The sequence below is a fragment of the Drosophila mojavensis genome, unplaced genomic scaffold (assembly GCF_018153725.1).
Source record: "Drosophila mojavensis isolate 15081-1352.22 unplaced genomic scaffold, ASM1815372v1 contig_231, whole genome shotgun sequence".
NCBI classification, from domain to species: Eukaryota; Metazoa; Arthropoda; class Insecta; order Diptera; family Drosophilidae; genus Drosophila; species Drosophila mojavensis.
This window is the reverse complement of record NW_025318772.1, coordinates 5,093,608-5,109,749: the sequence shown is the minus strand read 5'-3', so window position 1 is coordinate 5,109,749 and position 16,142 is coordinate 5,093,608. Positions and strand designations below refer to the sequence as shown.

Sequence of the window (16,142 nt, the reverse complement as noted above, 5' to 3'; positions counted from 1 at the left end):
GGCTGCGTGTAGCCGGCGCAGCTATGGAATCGCATTAGAAAATCGTTTAGCTCGACGTATAATTGCATTTTATTGCTTCCGACAGGTTGCCCGTTACAATGGCAACAGAGAAAAGCTTCGGCTGAAGAAAGTGCCAACAAAGAGCAGCTCACGAAGAGAGCCACCGAAGAGCGCGTCCCATTAGCTTTGTGGCCGATGTTTTACCGGTTTGCGTGACCGAAGAGAGAGCCAACGTTAGTTAGTTGTAACCGTTGCCGCTTCTGCTGTTGTTGCTGCTGCTGTTGCTGCTGCCGTTGCTGCTGCTGCTGCTGCTGCTGCTGCTGCTGCTGTTGATGGTCGATGTTGTTGGCTACCAACTTGTAGAGTTTTCCGCGGCCTTCGCAGCGAACATTCAGTGTCAAGGTGCTCTAACTGGCAGTCGCAGTCGCGGTCGTCGAGTCATAGAAGCTAACGAACTCTGAGAGCAATTCAATTTTCCCAGCGCAGCATCTGTAATTCTGTGTTGAGAAGCTCACATAAGAACCTATTGCCTAGGTGTATGTGCGGCAGTTAGGCGCTCCACTTTCTTGAGTGCAGACGGTGAGCGGAGCATAGCGGTCCATCGGTGTTTTTAACATAAACATTTTACGGAATACAAAAAAAAAAAAAAAAATCAAAATTGTTAAAACTATTTGTGTGTGTCCTGCGTGCGTTGTGTTCATAAGCTAATTTTATAAACGAAAATTCAACAAAAATCAAAGTAATTTATTTCTTCACGTGCAACTAAAGCAGTAAAAGGATTAAACCGATAATATTTGCAAAAATACAAAGGTAACAAATTTTTTTCATAATAATGCAAAAAATAAAAAATAAAATAAAAATAATAATAATCAAAAATAAAGCAATTAAATAAAAATTGCTAACCGTGCTCTGCAAATGGTATCGAATTCATGCCATCATCCATCGATGGTTGACATGGTGTCAATGGTTAAGTCGAGACTCAACAGGATGTCCACATGTCCATCAATTAAAACGAAAATGGTCAATGGACCATTAGAGAAAGCCTTGGCTGAATGTCAAGGCGATTGGCGAATGATATGTGCAAACCGAATCTTAGGCATGTAGCGCCAGTGAACAAGCAACGTCATCTTCCAGTTGAAGTCGAAACGAGGAGATGATGGAACCGTTAGAAATTCGTGTGACCGGACCAAACGTTGTGCGCTGTGCCCGGAAAAACTTTTGTCATCTATCTAGACAGCCTGACGAAACATTTCCCAAATGCGCTGAATTTAGAGGCAATTAACTTTTGCCGGCTGCCGCACACGCAGCACCAGAAGCACCAGTAGTACCAGCAGCACTCCACTCCGCAGAATGACAAAAAATTATTCATCTGCGAAAAATTTTCATTGCTCATTCCGGCACTGGTGCATGGCCGAGTGGTAATCGCCTGGGATGGCTGGCCATTCAGTTTCGGCCTGGCGATTTGGGTCACTTGGGTTGGGTCAGCCAACAGTTATGATATAATTGAAGACAATTAGCCGCTTGGCTATGTGCAGAGAGAATCAGAGAGATAATCAGCGTTAGCAGCTAGCCTAACAAGAGCTGAAATCTGTCTAAATGCTTCATCTCAAATGCCATTTGAACAAAAACTTTCGCTGCATTTTGACCGCTTGTCTTAAACACACAAACAATGCCAATATATCATATTTCCCGAATTCTTCGCCGAACTCTTCGGCGGTTCCACCTGTTTTTCATAACTATTTGAACAATGCTGAGATAAAAATATCCCGGTGAATGGAGCATATTTGCATATACTAAACATTTCTCACTTCCAGTCTTTTATATTGACTCACTGACAAATTTGTTTACTACGTGCCGCCGACAATGAAGCCGAAACTGTAATAGAGGAGCAGCATGCATATAAGTCCACGTTATTTGGTCACCTAAGCTGCCGTATTATGACAATTACCGCACAATAGACAGACGGAGATTCCTGGGGTAACAGCAAGTTCATTGTTATGCTAAAAGCAGCTCGAGCTCTTTTGTGCACTACATTTATGTTGATTTTTCACTATCCGAATTGGTTCACAGTTAAGCCTTCACTGCGGTAGCTTTACAAGCGAAGCGTGATTCGAAAAGAATTCATGTTTTCATTTTACACATTGGCCGAGTAGATTAGATATTCGAAAAGCTTTCAAATGGTGCGGTTAATATGCCGTTAGGTTTTCGGTGTGGCATTACTTGTCAAATGAAAAGCTAGTTTGTTGTTGAAGTCTTTTGATCGTGATATTGAAACACGTTTGTCGCCTAAGTCTTTTGTTTGTGCAGCAGCAACAGAATGCCCACAATTTCACTGCTAATCCACAGGCAATTAATCGAGCATTTGTCGCATAGTATAACCACTGCACACCCAACAGCCAACACACACACACACATATACACAGTGTATATGTATGATATTATAGAAATTGGCGCAAATTGCTAAAATTTCAATAAAAATAACTTTGGCATGGACGATGTGGGTCAGCTCCTGTGCCAATGGCCTGCGGGTGCACTTCAAATTGCTCCAGCCAGTGGAATGAAGATAGCCAGAGCTAGAGCAGAGGCAGCCAACACAGTCACCGCCACAGCTCAAACCGCAGCTACGCTTGCACCTACCTGCCCGACTGGCTTCATCTGCGGCTACCACACTGCTTACAGTTACAATGACTCGCGCCTCAATTGAGATAAGCGCTCGCATCGCATTCGCATTCGCATTGGCGTTCGCGCTCCGCCGCGCCAGTTATGTCATTCTCATCGGCATTCTCCTGGTTCCGGGGCGCAGCCTGGCACAGTTTCAGTCAGCAACACTCAATGGAAGTGAAATATTATATATATACACTTCATTTTTTTTTTTTTTGATTACTTGCAATTTTAATTAAGAAATAACATGAGCTACTGCCGCAACGCCGGAGAGACAGTTTCGAATTGGTGTCAGAGCAGCGCGCAGATGCATTGACAGCTGACACCTGACAGCCGTGCTGGTGGCACTGGCTCGCCGGATTAGCCCAAATTTCAGCAACTAAATGCTATTCAGATTGAAGCGTATTAGCTTGCTTATGATCATAACGGTCGATAATCAAAACTTTTCCCCCATAGGCCATTAGCAGCATTCACGAACCACTCATAAAGATTTTTATACGGCCCAATTAGAACACGAAAAGCAAAAACTCTTTTCCGTTTCGCTGCCCACTCTTAACTCTCTCAAATGGATTGACTGGCTATAAAGAGTCTATAAAACAAGAGTTAAGCAAACTGTCAAATTTGACCGTAAATACGTAAATTCGCACAAAACATCAACTCGCAAACGGACTGCAGCATTTCCTGGCAAAATAGATTTTCCCCTGTGCCGCTGCAAATAAATGTATACAAATGTGTCCATGCATGTGAATACATAAATAAATCGACATCGAACTCGAATTCAAATGGCAAACAAATCCACCACAGCAGCAGCAGCAACAGCAACAGCAGGAGCAGCAGGAGCATTGCCAGCAGCAGTAGCAACAGCAACTGCAATGCCAATTCGAAATTTATGTGCATGGCAACTGACCGCGATTACCACGCTTGTCTTGTCCATCGATGCGGATTTAGTTTATTGGCCCACTAAAGCGACTGACCCACAACATTAAATTGTAATTTGAGTGGGCAAACATTTCACTGAATTTCTATTTGCTGCGCCTGAAACCAGCGACTTGTTCCCCCTGCTTGTAAACGGGTCCAAAGGAGTCGCCGAGACCTGACCCAGGCAACATAGATAATTAGAGCTCCATCTGCATCTGTAGCTGCGACTTTTGACGCCACCACATATTTACCGCTATTAGCGACGTGTCTACATGAAACATGAACTGTCCTGGGTGACCGGCTGTGGTATCAAGTGTGACCGTGCCATTGACCATTGCAATGCATGCAAATCGATTTGCGAGCAAACAATTGCATAATCGTGGATTATGAGCTCACACAGTAGAGAACTGACTCTATTAGTGGACTGAACAGCATTGGCCACCAAAATGGCGCACAGCTGCTCGGACCGGGCTAGAATGTTGTCCATTTCAATTCGATTAGCGCGGAAATCAATCTGGTCGTCAGCGCATGTGGAAAACTCACTGGCAGCTGCTCTGTGATTTAACGCATATTACACGTAATGCATTTTCCATGCTGCTTTCAAAGCTGCACCGTTAAGAACCGCAAAGCCACTAACAACAATTCAAGTACCCAAAGTATCGATCACATGATCATAGAGGCAATCGCAATGCCAATCAGCTTCTTTTTTTCTTTCAGTTTTCCCAGCCTGGACGAGCTGTAGTTTTGCGTGCGTTTTTCCTTTTCTTTTTTGCCAAGTGGTGTTATTTTAATTCCCTTGGCTGTGCGTGCTGCAGTTGCAGCAGCCATGAACTCATCATCAACGAAATTGATTTTGCATCAGAGCTGTAGTTTCGTAATTCTTGCACAATTAATCACAAGCACTTCGTGCTAGTGGGCGTTGCTAGACTGGGCAGAAGCTGGGACCGGACTAAGACTGTGGCTTGGGCTGGGGCTGAGACCGGGGCCTGCCATTAAATCCATTAAACCCATTATTAAGCTTTAACTGTAACTGCTCTTGCAATTAATCATGAGATAAGCATGCAAGGAAACTGAAATGCTAATTAAAAACCAAGTTACCAAATCATTTTTGCCATCTTACAGCTAACAGCAACAAAATGCAGCCACGGTCATTGACAACGAACAGAAACGGGCGAGTCAGCATGATGGCAACAATGTCGCTGGTGCTACTGTTGGCGCTGCTGTTGCATGTGGACACAGCAGCGGCGGCCCGCAAGCTGCCTAAGCGGCCGGCGAAACCGTTGAAGACATTTCCGCGCAACAATGCGACGCCGACAATTGCAGCAGCCTCTGCTTCAGCCTCAGCCTCAGTAGCAGCCGCATCAGAGGGCGCACAGCCAGCGAGCGGAAGCGAGCTACCAAAACCGTTGACACCGCATGCGAGCGAACAGCAGCCGGCGGAAGCTGCTGTAGCGGAACCTGCAGCAACACCTGTCAATGGCGAGAGCAAAATCGATGATCTGAGCGCGACGGCTGCGCCACTAGGCAGCCAGATCGATGAAGACTGCGAGCCGGATATGATTGGCTTTGAGCTTATAACTGGGTAGGTGATAGCTGCTATATCTATTTGAGTATATACATGGATCTCTGGCTTGTGGCAATTGGGCGTGGAGCAGGGACACAGGGCACTGTGGCACTGCGGCACTTTGGCGAGGGGGCCATTAATTAACGAACCGCCTGTTCGCACATCGTAAAAGGTTGGCACTCGCAGTACAGCGTGGGGCGTACGAAGAGTTAATAAGATTTCGCGTTGGTTGCCGAGGTTGCCCAGTCTAGAGAATCGTTAATGCTATTGCCCCCCTTAAACCTGTTGTAAACAAAAAATATTTATGCGCCGCATTTTGTCTTAACCCGCAATGCCCGGCAGGTACGTGCTATCGGCGCCATCGAAGCAATTGGAGACGCTGCCCGGCACACTGATGCTGACCGACTGCTTGGAGGCCTGCCAGGCTAATGAATCTTGCAGCGCTGTTAACTACGAGACGGGGCTCTGCGTCATGTTCCGCAGCACCGCCGATCAATTGCCAGGTGAGTGGGGCACGCTTGTAATTTGGCGGTGTGTCTATGTGTGTGCCTGTGTGTCAGTGTGTGTGTGTCTGTGTGTGGGCCTGCGGCTTACTAGCTCCGCCTTCTACTTACGACAGGTTCACTTTCCCGATCGCAATATCCCGTTTTCACGGTCTACGCACAGAAATCCTGCTTTGGTGTGCGACCCTGCTCAAAGGCCTGGTGCATCGATCGTGTGCAGGGCTACCGTCTGCCGGAGCATGCCAAGTCTAGCCAGAGCGTGGCCACGCGACGCGACTGCATCGAGCTGTGCCTGGGCGAAACGGAGTTCACCTGCCGGTAAGTGGTAGTCCCGTTACAAACATTCCAGTTGCCATTTCGCAGCTCATTCATCTGCCTCTCTGAAGCTCGGCCAACTTTTATGCGCACTCTGGCCTGTGTGAACTGTCGGACATGGATCGCATTACGCTGTCGGAGGAGGCCAACATTGTGGCCTACGATGGCGCCGAATATCTCGAGAACAACTGCGCCGAGGAGCCCAGCAAACTGTGCGAGTTCAAGCGCATCTCGGGACGCATTTTAAAGACCGTCGACTCGGTGCACCAGAATGTGCAGAGCATTGACGATTGCCGCGACCTCTGCCTCAGCGCTCCCTTCCGCTGCCACTCCTACGACTATAATGAAACCGGCGAGCACGTCTGCCGTCTATCCCACCACAGTCGCGCCACGCTCAGCGATCTCTCGGAGCCCTATCTGAACATCGAAGAGGCGGCCACCTATGAGCAGTCCGCCTGCTACAATGTCTCCATTGATTGTCGCTCGGGTGAGATGATCACCAAGATTCGCACCTCCAAGCTTTTCGACGGCAAGGTCTATGCCAAGGGAGCGCCCAAATCCTGTGCCGTAAATGTCAACAGCTCGCTGGAGTTCGATCTGCGCATGCGCTACAATGACCTCGAGTGCAATGTGCGCCAGAGCGCCTATGGACGGTATATGAACGACATTGTTATTCAGCATCACGATATGATTGTCACCTCCTCGGATCTGGGTCTGGCCGTTAGCTGTCAGTACGATTTGACCAACAAGACGGTTGTGAACAATGTTGATCTGGGCGTCACTGGCGAGATCGAATCAACTCTGAGCGAGGAAATTATTGTGGACTCACCGAATGTCATAATGAAGATCACGGCGCGTGATGGCAGCGATATGAAGCGGATTGCCGAGGTTGGCGATCCTTTGGCGCTGCGATTCGAGATCGTCGATGCCAACAGTCCGTATGAGATATTTGTGCGCGAACTGGTTGCCATGGACGGCACAGACAGCGCCGAGATTACGCTGATCGATGCCAACGGCTGTCCCACGGATCAATACATTATGAGCGCTATGCAAAAGATGGCCAGCAATCGCAAGGTGCTGCTCTCACAGTTCGACGCCTTCAAGTTCCCCTCCTCGGAGCTGGTGCAGTTCCGCGCCCTGGTCACGCCCTGCATACCGCGCTGCGAACCGGTTATCTGCGACAACGATGAGAACGGCGAGCTGAAGTCTCTGCTGTCCTATGGACGTCGCAAGCGCTCCGTCCTCAACGGCACCGATGGCGGTAAGTTGCAGTCATAACGGTAGTGCTGTGCGAAATCACTGTCCCGTGATTTATCGCTGTGATTTCGGCAGTGATAGTGAAGTGAAGTGAAGACTTGGCCCAAAGAAAATGAAATTCCCTTTATTCAAACAATTTGTTTCAACAATGTGTAACTGATAAACGCTAAGCGGTTCCGGGTTTAGTACGATCAGACTTCAACTTAAGGTTCATGAACTTTAGTCCAAGTCGCCGCTTCATTCATCTCTGGCCACTGGCTGATTGTGGCTCCCACAGATTATTCAGTACATACAAACATACATATATGTTTCCTCATCACTTGTTACCTTCTGGTTGCTACCTTTCCACAGTTGAGCTGGCGATTAAGTCGGAACGCCAGAAACGTGATGTGAGTCATCAGCGGGCAACCGATGAGAACATTTTGCTTGTGCAGTCCATCCAAATCACCGATAAGTTTGCCTTCAATGGTGCCGATGCGAGCAACGGCGAGCCGAGCGACGGCCTGGGCAAGCTGCAATTGGAATTGGCCAACAAAACGGACACTTGCATAAATGGCTATGGTAAGTTAACATGGCTCTGCCTGGCGCTACTCGTCTAATCTGCAACTCAAGCGCGCCAAATTTATTTGTGGTAATCGCGTGCCGGTGCAACATCTAACTCGGGCACACAGCAGAAAGCAGAAAGCAAAAAGCAAGAAACTAAAAAAAAAATAAACAGCGCACTTGCTGGCTGAGTGACCAGCTAATTAAATAAACCCATAAATATATCTCTTGCGCTTTACAACTCTATTTGCAGGCTTCATAATTGCCGGGGCACTCTTTTTGCTGCTGCAGCTGACGGTTATTGCCGTTTGGGACAACATGCAAAAGCGCGCGTTACACAAGCGATAAACTGGCGCGAGTGGTTGCTTGCTCGGAGGATGGAAGATGTAGAATGGAGCAAACTAGCATGAAGCACTCTCTCTCTCTCTCTCTCTCGCTCTCTTAGCTACAAGAAAAGAATCATAAAAAAAAATTCAGAAAAAAAATGGAAAAAAAAAACAGAAAACAGAAAGCTTAGCAACGCTCATAATCTAGTTAGTAGCTGTACGAAACGGGGTCCTCCAATGTGGCTGCAGCTGTGGCACTTCAAAGCCATTGCGCGCAACGTAGAGCTGGACTTCTCTGCACCACATGGCCAATGGGAAAAGCGTGGCACTGACTGAGCCAGGCACACCATACACCACACCACACACACGCTCACACACCATACACCACACACACGCTCACACACCACATGGAAAGGGCCCTGGAACTGTAGCTTAATATTTATGCTCATATATATGCTTACTCTATAAGACTTACTGCTAAGACTACTCTGAATATGTCGGCATACTATCAGCTTAAGACTTGAAAGCTCCTTAGTCGTAGTGCAAAAAATCATTCAAACCTCTTAATTGAGCTTACGTCGCTGAGACGACACTTGTCTCACTTAAGAGGTTTGACTGTCTGAATACTTTAAATCTAAATACTTAATACAATACTAGGCCTAGAAATGCAATGTAACACGAGACAAACTTCAGATGCTATAAAAACAACAAAAACGTGAATGTAAACGTAAACGTAAACTGAAACGTAATCGTTAACTTAAACGTAAACGTAAACGTAAACGCAAAAAGTAAATAAACATATTAGAAATTACTCATTCGCTTGACTTCTTTTTACTCTACTATTTGGTTGGCAATTTGCCTGTCAATTGATCGAGCCTGTCCGATCTAACAAGGCCAACCTCAAGTGGGCCTTCACGCCAGGCCGCTCTGATTGTTGGTTTTGGCCTAATCAACGTTGATACAAATCAATCAGAGCCACGTTTAGGCCAAGACAGGGCGCAACACTTACCAGGTGGAAACTTAACTAGTGAAACTGAGCCAAGTCTTCGCTAAGCCCAGCAACAAGAAGTAAAAGTGACAAATTAATTGAGCCAGCAAATAAAAAAATAGGGGCTAACAAATTGCCGATAAACAACTTAATTTTTTTCTTGATTTCACCTACTTGCAAACACATTCCGCTTAAGTTGAGCTAAAATTTGTAGTTCTTTGATCTTCAGGAATGCGGCTCAGTAATGGCTTATAGCATAATAGGGCTATTAAATTTCTACATTTGTGGCCAGACTTTAATTATAGATGTGCTTAAAGTCCACAGAGATTTTACAGCTATTTCTAGCATTCTTAGATGATCGAACGTGTTCTGAAACTCTTTTCATATTCAGCTCACATCCTTCTCATCGTCTCAGCGCTTTCCATGACTCTTTCTCTTCATAGACTTTTACTTTTGCTCAATGTATGAGCTTTATGAAAATGGAAATTAATTTTTATACCCTGAACCCATTGAAAATGGGAAATCAGGGTATAATGGTTTTGTGAAAAGTATGTAACAGGCAGAAGGAATCATCGCAGACCCCATAAAGTATATATATTCTTGATCAGGACGACGAGCTGAGTCGATATAGCCCTGTCCGTCTGTCCGTCCGTCCGTCCGTCCGTCCGTCCGTCCGTCCGTATGAGCAAAAGGATCTCAGAAGATATAAGAGCTAGAGAGCTGAAATTTGGCATGCATACTCGTGTATACCATAGGCAGTACGAGTTTGCTTTATTTTTTCGATAACTCATCCGATAACTTTTTTATCGAGAATAATCGAAAAATCGACTTTGTTTTTTCAGCCTAATTTGAACACTTTTAGACCTGGAGACTTCAAATTTGCGTTGTATATAAAGTTAATGGATACAAAGATTTTGTAATTTACAGATTTTGGATACCACGCCCCATTCGCCCCCAATTTGTAAAAAACGCATTTCAAGTACTAGAGACTTGTGCTTTGGAATGTACACACATTTTAGCCATATGATTACGCTTTGAAAGTTTCATTAAGATCATACGTCTACAAAAGAAATTATTCAACAAATAAATTCTCATAATATTGCCCACACTGCAGCGCAGCCCAAGCGCAGTCGCTGCTTACTGCGCAGTTAGCAGAGCGCGTGCTGAGAAGTGCATGTGTATGTATGTGTGCATAAAAGAAGTCCAGAATGATAAGAGTATCAGCTTAGAGGGTTCAGGGTATCTCCTAGTCGAGCAGTCTCGACTGGAGCCTTCTTACTTGTTTTATTTCATAATTATTTGTAGCTTGCATTTGAGTTTTAGCGACATCAGGCTTCAGTCACAAATTTGAAAGGAAATGTTTAACATTATCTCTAATCTGATGCTTTGAACTCCGCGCCACTTGCAACAAGTTGAAGCGCTGGCCAGTCAAAAGCTGTCACCGACATGACCGTCCAAATTTAGACAAAGCCTCGTAGCTGGCCTCCAGAGGAGCGTGCTCTCCAGCCAACCCACCAATCCAACAATCCAACAGTCCACCAACCCACCGCCAAGCCCCATGCGCAGTTAACTGCACGGAGCCCCAGCGAAAGTCACTGGACACTTTCAGCGCCAGAGTCGCGCAGTTTTTGTTTTTCTTTGGGTTCGGAGTTTGAGTTTTGACATTGGCACGACCATAGAAACGGCCTCCGACTGTGGCACGCATAACATAAATTCTGCAATGCGTATTTCAAAAATTGCTAACGCTCGATGACGGGGATAGGCCGGTGGCGGCATCTTGTTGTGCGACTCTGTTCCTTGGCGTGTCGTGCGGCGCTTATATGGAGCCACAGAGAGGCCGAGGCCATTCAGATGTCCGCTGGGCAAATGTTTATGTCAAACGCGCAGCAAATAAAGTGCTTGGCTTGACAATGTCCGCGGCAATGTCATCGCTCTGCGGCTGCCGTTCGACACTGCCGACGGCCCTTGGGGACCAATCTGGGTGGGTATTTTTTCATAATTTTTATGAATTACACGGCGCGGCATGTCGCCTCTGCCATTGAAGTTGCATCAGCCCAAGCACCATGCTGTCAATTGGCTTGCCCCGATCTGACGGAAGTACTTTATATTGAACATTTGCAAATCATTTCTCACGCAGCTGCGACCCTTCCACATCCAATCCAACTCGTCTAATTGGCAGCGCACTGCTGATAAGAAATCAAATAACGCTACTTTGCAAGCGCACGCACAAAGCCAAGCCCCAAATTATCAGCCCATTCGCCAGAAATAGATTATGTGATTGGCTCTCCATTCATTTGCTGCAGCATTCTGCAGTTGAGTTGTTGTTAGTGGCTTTGCGGTTCTTAATGGCGCAACATTGAAAGCAGTATAAAAAATGCACGACGTGTAATATGCGTTAAATCACAGAGCAGCTGCCAGTGAGTTTTCCACATGCGCTGACGGCCAGATTGATTTCCGCGCTAATCGAATTGAAATGGACAACATTCTAGCCCGGCCCGAGCAGCTGTGCGCCATTTTGGTGGCCAATGCTGTTCAATCCACAAACAGAGTCAGTTCTCTACTGTGTGAGCTCATAATCAGCGATTATGCAATTGTTTGCTCGCATATCGATTTGCATGCATTGCAATGGTCAATGGCACGGTCACACTTGCAACCGATACGACAACCACAACCACAACCACAGCCAGAACCACAGCCGCAGCCCCAAGATCAACCACCGAGAGCAGTTCATATTTCATGTAGACAAGACCAAAGCTGCTAATAGCGGTAAATATATACGATCACATACTGCACTGGGGCGTCAAAAGTCGCAGTTACAGATGCAGAAGAAATTCTAATTATCCACGTTGCTCTGGCTCGCTCTCAGTGCCTGCTTGGGGCTCGCTTGCATGCAGGGGTAACTAGCTGCCGGCTGCTGTGCCCGCAGCAAATAGAAATTCAGTTAAAATGTTTGCCCACTCAAATTACAATTTAATGTTGTGGGTCAGCCGCTTTAGTGGGCCAATAAAGTGAGTCCGGCTTAAATCTCAGACATGGGTGTCGCAGTCACAGTTGCAGTTGCAGCCGCCGCCTCAGCGTCTCAGTCGCTGTTGTAGTCACACATTCCAGGCACATAAATTGCGGGTCGCACAGAATGTCCATTTGATTGTGCGCGATTTTCAATTTTCAATTTTCAATTGGTGGCGCGGTAGCTTTTGGGGCGCTTTTGTAGGCATTTGAATTCGAATTCGATGGCGATTTATTTAGCCAAATAAACAAATGGCATGTGCACAGTGTTAATTTATCAAGTTGGCGGTCGCGCCATTGAAATTGAGTGCGAGAAAATCAATTTGGTGCGGCTGCTGCAGCGACTCCTGTCTATGCCATATTTATGGCCCCGCTGCTCATTTTGTCAGCCCAAACTGCCAGCCATATATCAGCTGTGCATATCTTATTATTTCCAGAGCGGCTAACGTATTGTGGGGCAATGTGTATGCGCTGACCCAGCTAACATTCGCATAGCACATTTCGCAAGGCAAATTGAAATGAGTTAAGCCATGAACTTCACGTGCAATTCAAAAGACTTAGGCAACGAACTTGAATGGCATTCCTATTACAACTCATGTAAAAGTTGTTAGTTTACAATTTTTAATTTGGTAAATAAAATTAATAATAATAAAAAAACAATTTCAAAGATAATATAACTGATATCAGACTAGAATGGCAAAGCTATTGCGATACGATTGCCGTATCGAATTTCATCGGGAAACTTGCCAAAAAAAAAAAAAAAAAACTCAGATACGGCTATAAGATGCAAATGTTTTTGCCAAAGGTTATTGTGAAAATGCTAAATAATAACTTGGCGAGCTGAGTTCAGGTTTCGATGGCAACCGCAGGCTGATAAAATGCACACAAAAGGTGTTTTTTTCTATTCTTCTTCTTCTTCTGCACCACGACGGCGCATGTTGCTTCGCGAGTGCAATTGCAATATTTTTATTGCCCGCTATTCAATTTTCGGGCAGCTTTATGAGATTGCGACAGCGATGACACCTAAACAAAAGCAACAAAGGCATACCCAAACTAGCTGCTGGCTGCGATAAATAACGGTATTCATTAAATGAAACTCTCGCTGATAAGTTACACAGGTCTATCTCCCAGCTAAATGTCGGCAATTCTTTCGCAACCGTTGCCTGACCCAAGCCCAGCGCAGATAACCTAAATCAGTGCCCAGCCGAACTCAGTCGAGTTGCTTCGCTTGCTCGCAGCTCTGAAATGAGAAGTAAATTTGCTGCTGAAATATTTTGTCATTCTGAGAGCTGCGTGTGCGGCGGCCATAGGCAAAAGTTAATTGTCTTAGAATTCTGCGCATTTGGCAAATGTGTTTAGATGACAACAGTTTTCCGAGGCCGAGAACATTTGTTTGTCCGTACGCAGTTCGTTGGTGTCGCAGTTCTGTCGCACGAAATGGCAACGGTTTTAGCATCCGTTGTCGAACTGGACGATGACAGTGCGCTTTTGAGTCGCCTCGAAGACATTCACCTATCGCCAAAGACAAAACTTAAATGCATTCTGAAGCTTTCTCTATGCACCAGCGACAACGACAACGACAGCGACAACAACAACGGCCAAAGCAAAAACAACAACGGCCCAAACACTGACCATTTTTGTGTGATGGACGAGCGGCTGATCTTCAATCCCGCCTTTTGCCTGTTGCCTGTTGTCTATTGCTCGACGGCACTGCAGATCCTACTCATCGGCAAGTTGACGCACGTACGCTCCATGTCAGTCCAATTTGCTGACATGATTATGATTTTGCAGTCAAACAACAAACTAGGCGGGAGTTGAAGATGCCGATGTGACTGTGTGCTGAAGCTGCTGACCGCAAGTGAATGGCAATAACCAATTCCATATGCCCATGCCGAGAGCTGTTCCGAACGTTGCTGCGATTCTTGTTAAATTTACTAGAAAAATTCAATACATATCTACGCTAATCTTAGAATATTTCTTGTCTCGTATTGTTTTATTTTTAGCTCTTAGTAAACAGAGCTCTAAGGTTAGTCAGAGCTAGTAATGTAATATGAGGCCTTAAGTTCATATTTATTTAGGCAAATATCTCGGGAAACCCCCTGAAGGCAGCTGACCATCAAGTAATGCTCTGGAGCACGCTGATCTGCCGGCCACATGCTGTTTAGGTTGTTTGATTTGCGCAAATTGATGCCGCGTATATATTGGCGTGTTATTACTGCTGGTTCCTCGGCTGCAGTTGACTCCAAATATTTGAACCATTTTCAAGCTGCGGCTGCCGTTGCCAACTGAGGCAAGCGGAAGTCGCTGTCACATGTGCCGTTGACTTGGGCGTGACACAGTTGCATTTATTAATGCAAATACCTATTCCGCTCAGCTCAAACTATAGCTGCAGCCTAAGCTGCACATTCTTCGTTTATGAAATGTATAACCGTTCCACGGTCGACTGGCAAATGGCAGAGCGCTCAGCCACGTTTTCCACCGAATGTTTAAAGGCGAAGGCCATGCAGACTTAGCACGACACAGCAGAACGAGCGACCATCGGAGAGACCATCGTTGGCAGCGACACGCTACTCTCTTTAAAATGCCAAAGCCACCTCTTAAATGAAGCTCTTTACCCACGTAACTCTCTTAGAACTTTCCACATTGGAAAATTCTGTAAGTTAACATTGTAATGGCCAGCCAATTCTGACGGAAGCTGTAAAATACAATTAAAGTTGTTGAGTTAATGCGACAGCATTTAGTATCAGCTTCAATTCATCGAAAGAGTTCGTCTCTCTCTTTTTCTCTCTCTCTCTCTCTCTCTCTCTCTCTCTCTCTTGCATCCACCTAAAAAAGAACATTGCAGCTTTCTAATGACCAAAGCTGTAACCACAATAACAACATCAAAACCAACAACTACATCGGCAGCAACTGTGATGATCATTAACGCAACGCACGCCTAATTAAATGCAAGATAACAAATCTGAACTAAGCCTCGAATGAGGCCACTGATTGTAGCATAGCAGCATAGGAAGAGTAGAAGGTGGAGGTGGAGGCGGAAGAGTGTGGAGTGCTCGCTTATGCATCTTACGCAACTCAAAACTTACGCCACGAAGAAAGCCCAGCCAAGTCTTGCACATGTGTCAAATATGATTGAATCTGTTCGTCACTCTAGCCTTACAGACTCATACTACTCATTCCACTCATACGAGACACACGGACTCAGAGGCTGATGATGCAATTAAGTATTATCGAACGCCAACCGAAAGCACATCAAACTGCACTCGATGCACTTTCCCCTTCCCCAATTTCATGCATTTCAGATACACTTGCAATTGCATTCAGTTACTCCCATTCGTCGGTTCGACAGTTCGATTCTCTGGCGATAAATCGACACATGACGATGAGGATGACGATGGAAATGAAGATGAAGATGACGATGAAGAGATGACGACGATGGCGACGTCATCAGCTTTTGTCGCATTGTGCGGATAATTGACGCCTCGGCTGTTCAATCATCGCGGTGGAGAGAATTATACAATTTGTTCAACAATATGCGATGAACCTGATAAAGAAATTACATAAATTGTGTCTTTCGGAAAAGCTTTTGGAGCAGGAAGTCTACGATCGCCATCCGTCTGCCGTGTGAATGAAAATTCCTCTACTTCTGCTTCGCCTCCCAATCTCAATCCCCAATCCCAATTCCATCTTCTGTTCTCTGTATTCTGAATTATGGGCTGGGCAATGAATGGTTGTAGATTGATTAAACAACAGAAAGCCAGACACGAAGCTTTGTGGCTGTCTGCAATCTATATATCTGACTCTGTCTCAGTCCATGTCTATGTCTGTTTCCTATTCCTCGGGATTGAGTAATTGTTGTTTGCAAAAGCTGTGCTCTAATTGTAATCTGCACGCCGATCGCTGTCAAAATGATGTTGTTCCCAGGAATTAATTAAGTCTCTTGCCAAACCATCGCCAAATTACGCTGGGCATATTTCGCACTATGCCCCATTCCCAGGTCGCTTGGGTCAACTGACGAGTTTATTGCTCTTTCTTATCTGTCTGAAGCGCCGAACCGTTAT

General features: G+C 45.7%; 1 protein-coding gene across 1 annotated transcript; it reads left to right on the top strand.

Moving 5' to 3' along the window:
- The first annotated feature begins 406 nt into the window (after positions 1-406).
- Positions 407-8,898, top strand: LOC6574999. Its single transcript, XM_044008070.1, has 7 exons — positions 407-810; positions 4,702-5,161; positions 5,486-5,646; positions 5,763-5,964; positions 6,033-7,222; positions 7,570-7,779; positions 8,015-8,898. Exons 2-7 carry the CDS (start codon positions 4,716-4,718, stop codon positions 8,107-8,109), a joined length of 2,304 nt encoding a protein of 767 aa, XP_043864005.1. The 5' UTR covers positions 407-810; positions 4,702-4,715; the 3' UTR covers positions 8,110-8,898.
- The last annotated feature ends 7,244 nt before the right edge of the window (positions 8,899-16,142 follow it).

What these genes read in the sequence shown, in the direction of transcription:
- LOC6574999 (XM_044008070.1), top strand. Translation starts at nt 4,716, where the DNA reads ATGCAGCCACGGTCATTGACAACGAACAGAAACGGGCGAGTCAGCATG. An exon ending in GGCTTTGAGCTTATAACTGG is followed by an intron (nt 5,162 to 5,485) that starts GTAGGTGATAGC and finishes AATGCCCGGCAG; the next exon opens with GTACGTGCTATCGGCGCCAT. An exon ending in CACCGCCGATCAATTGCCAG is followed by an intron (nt 5,647 to 5,762) that starts GTGAGTGGGGCA and finishes TACTTACGACAG; the next exon opens with GTTCACTTTCCCGATCGCAA.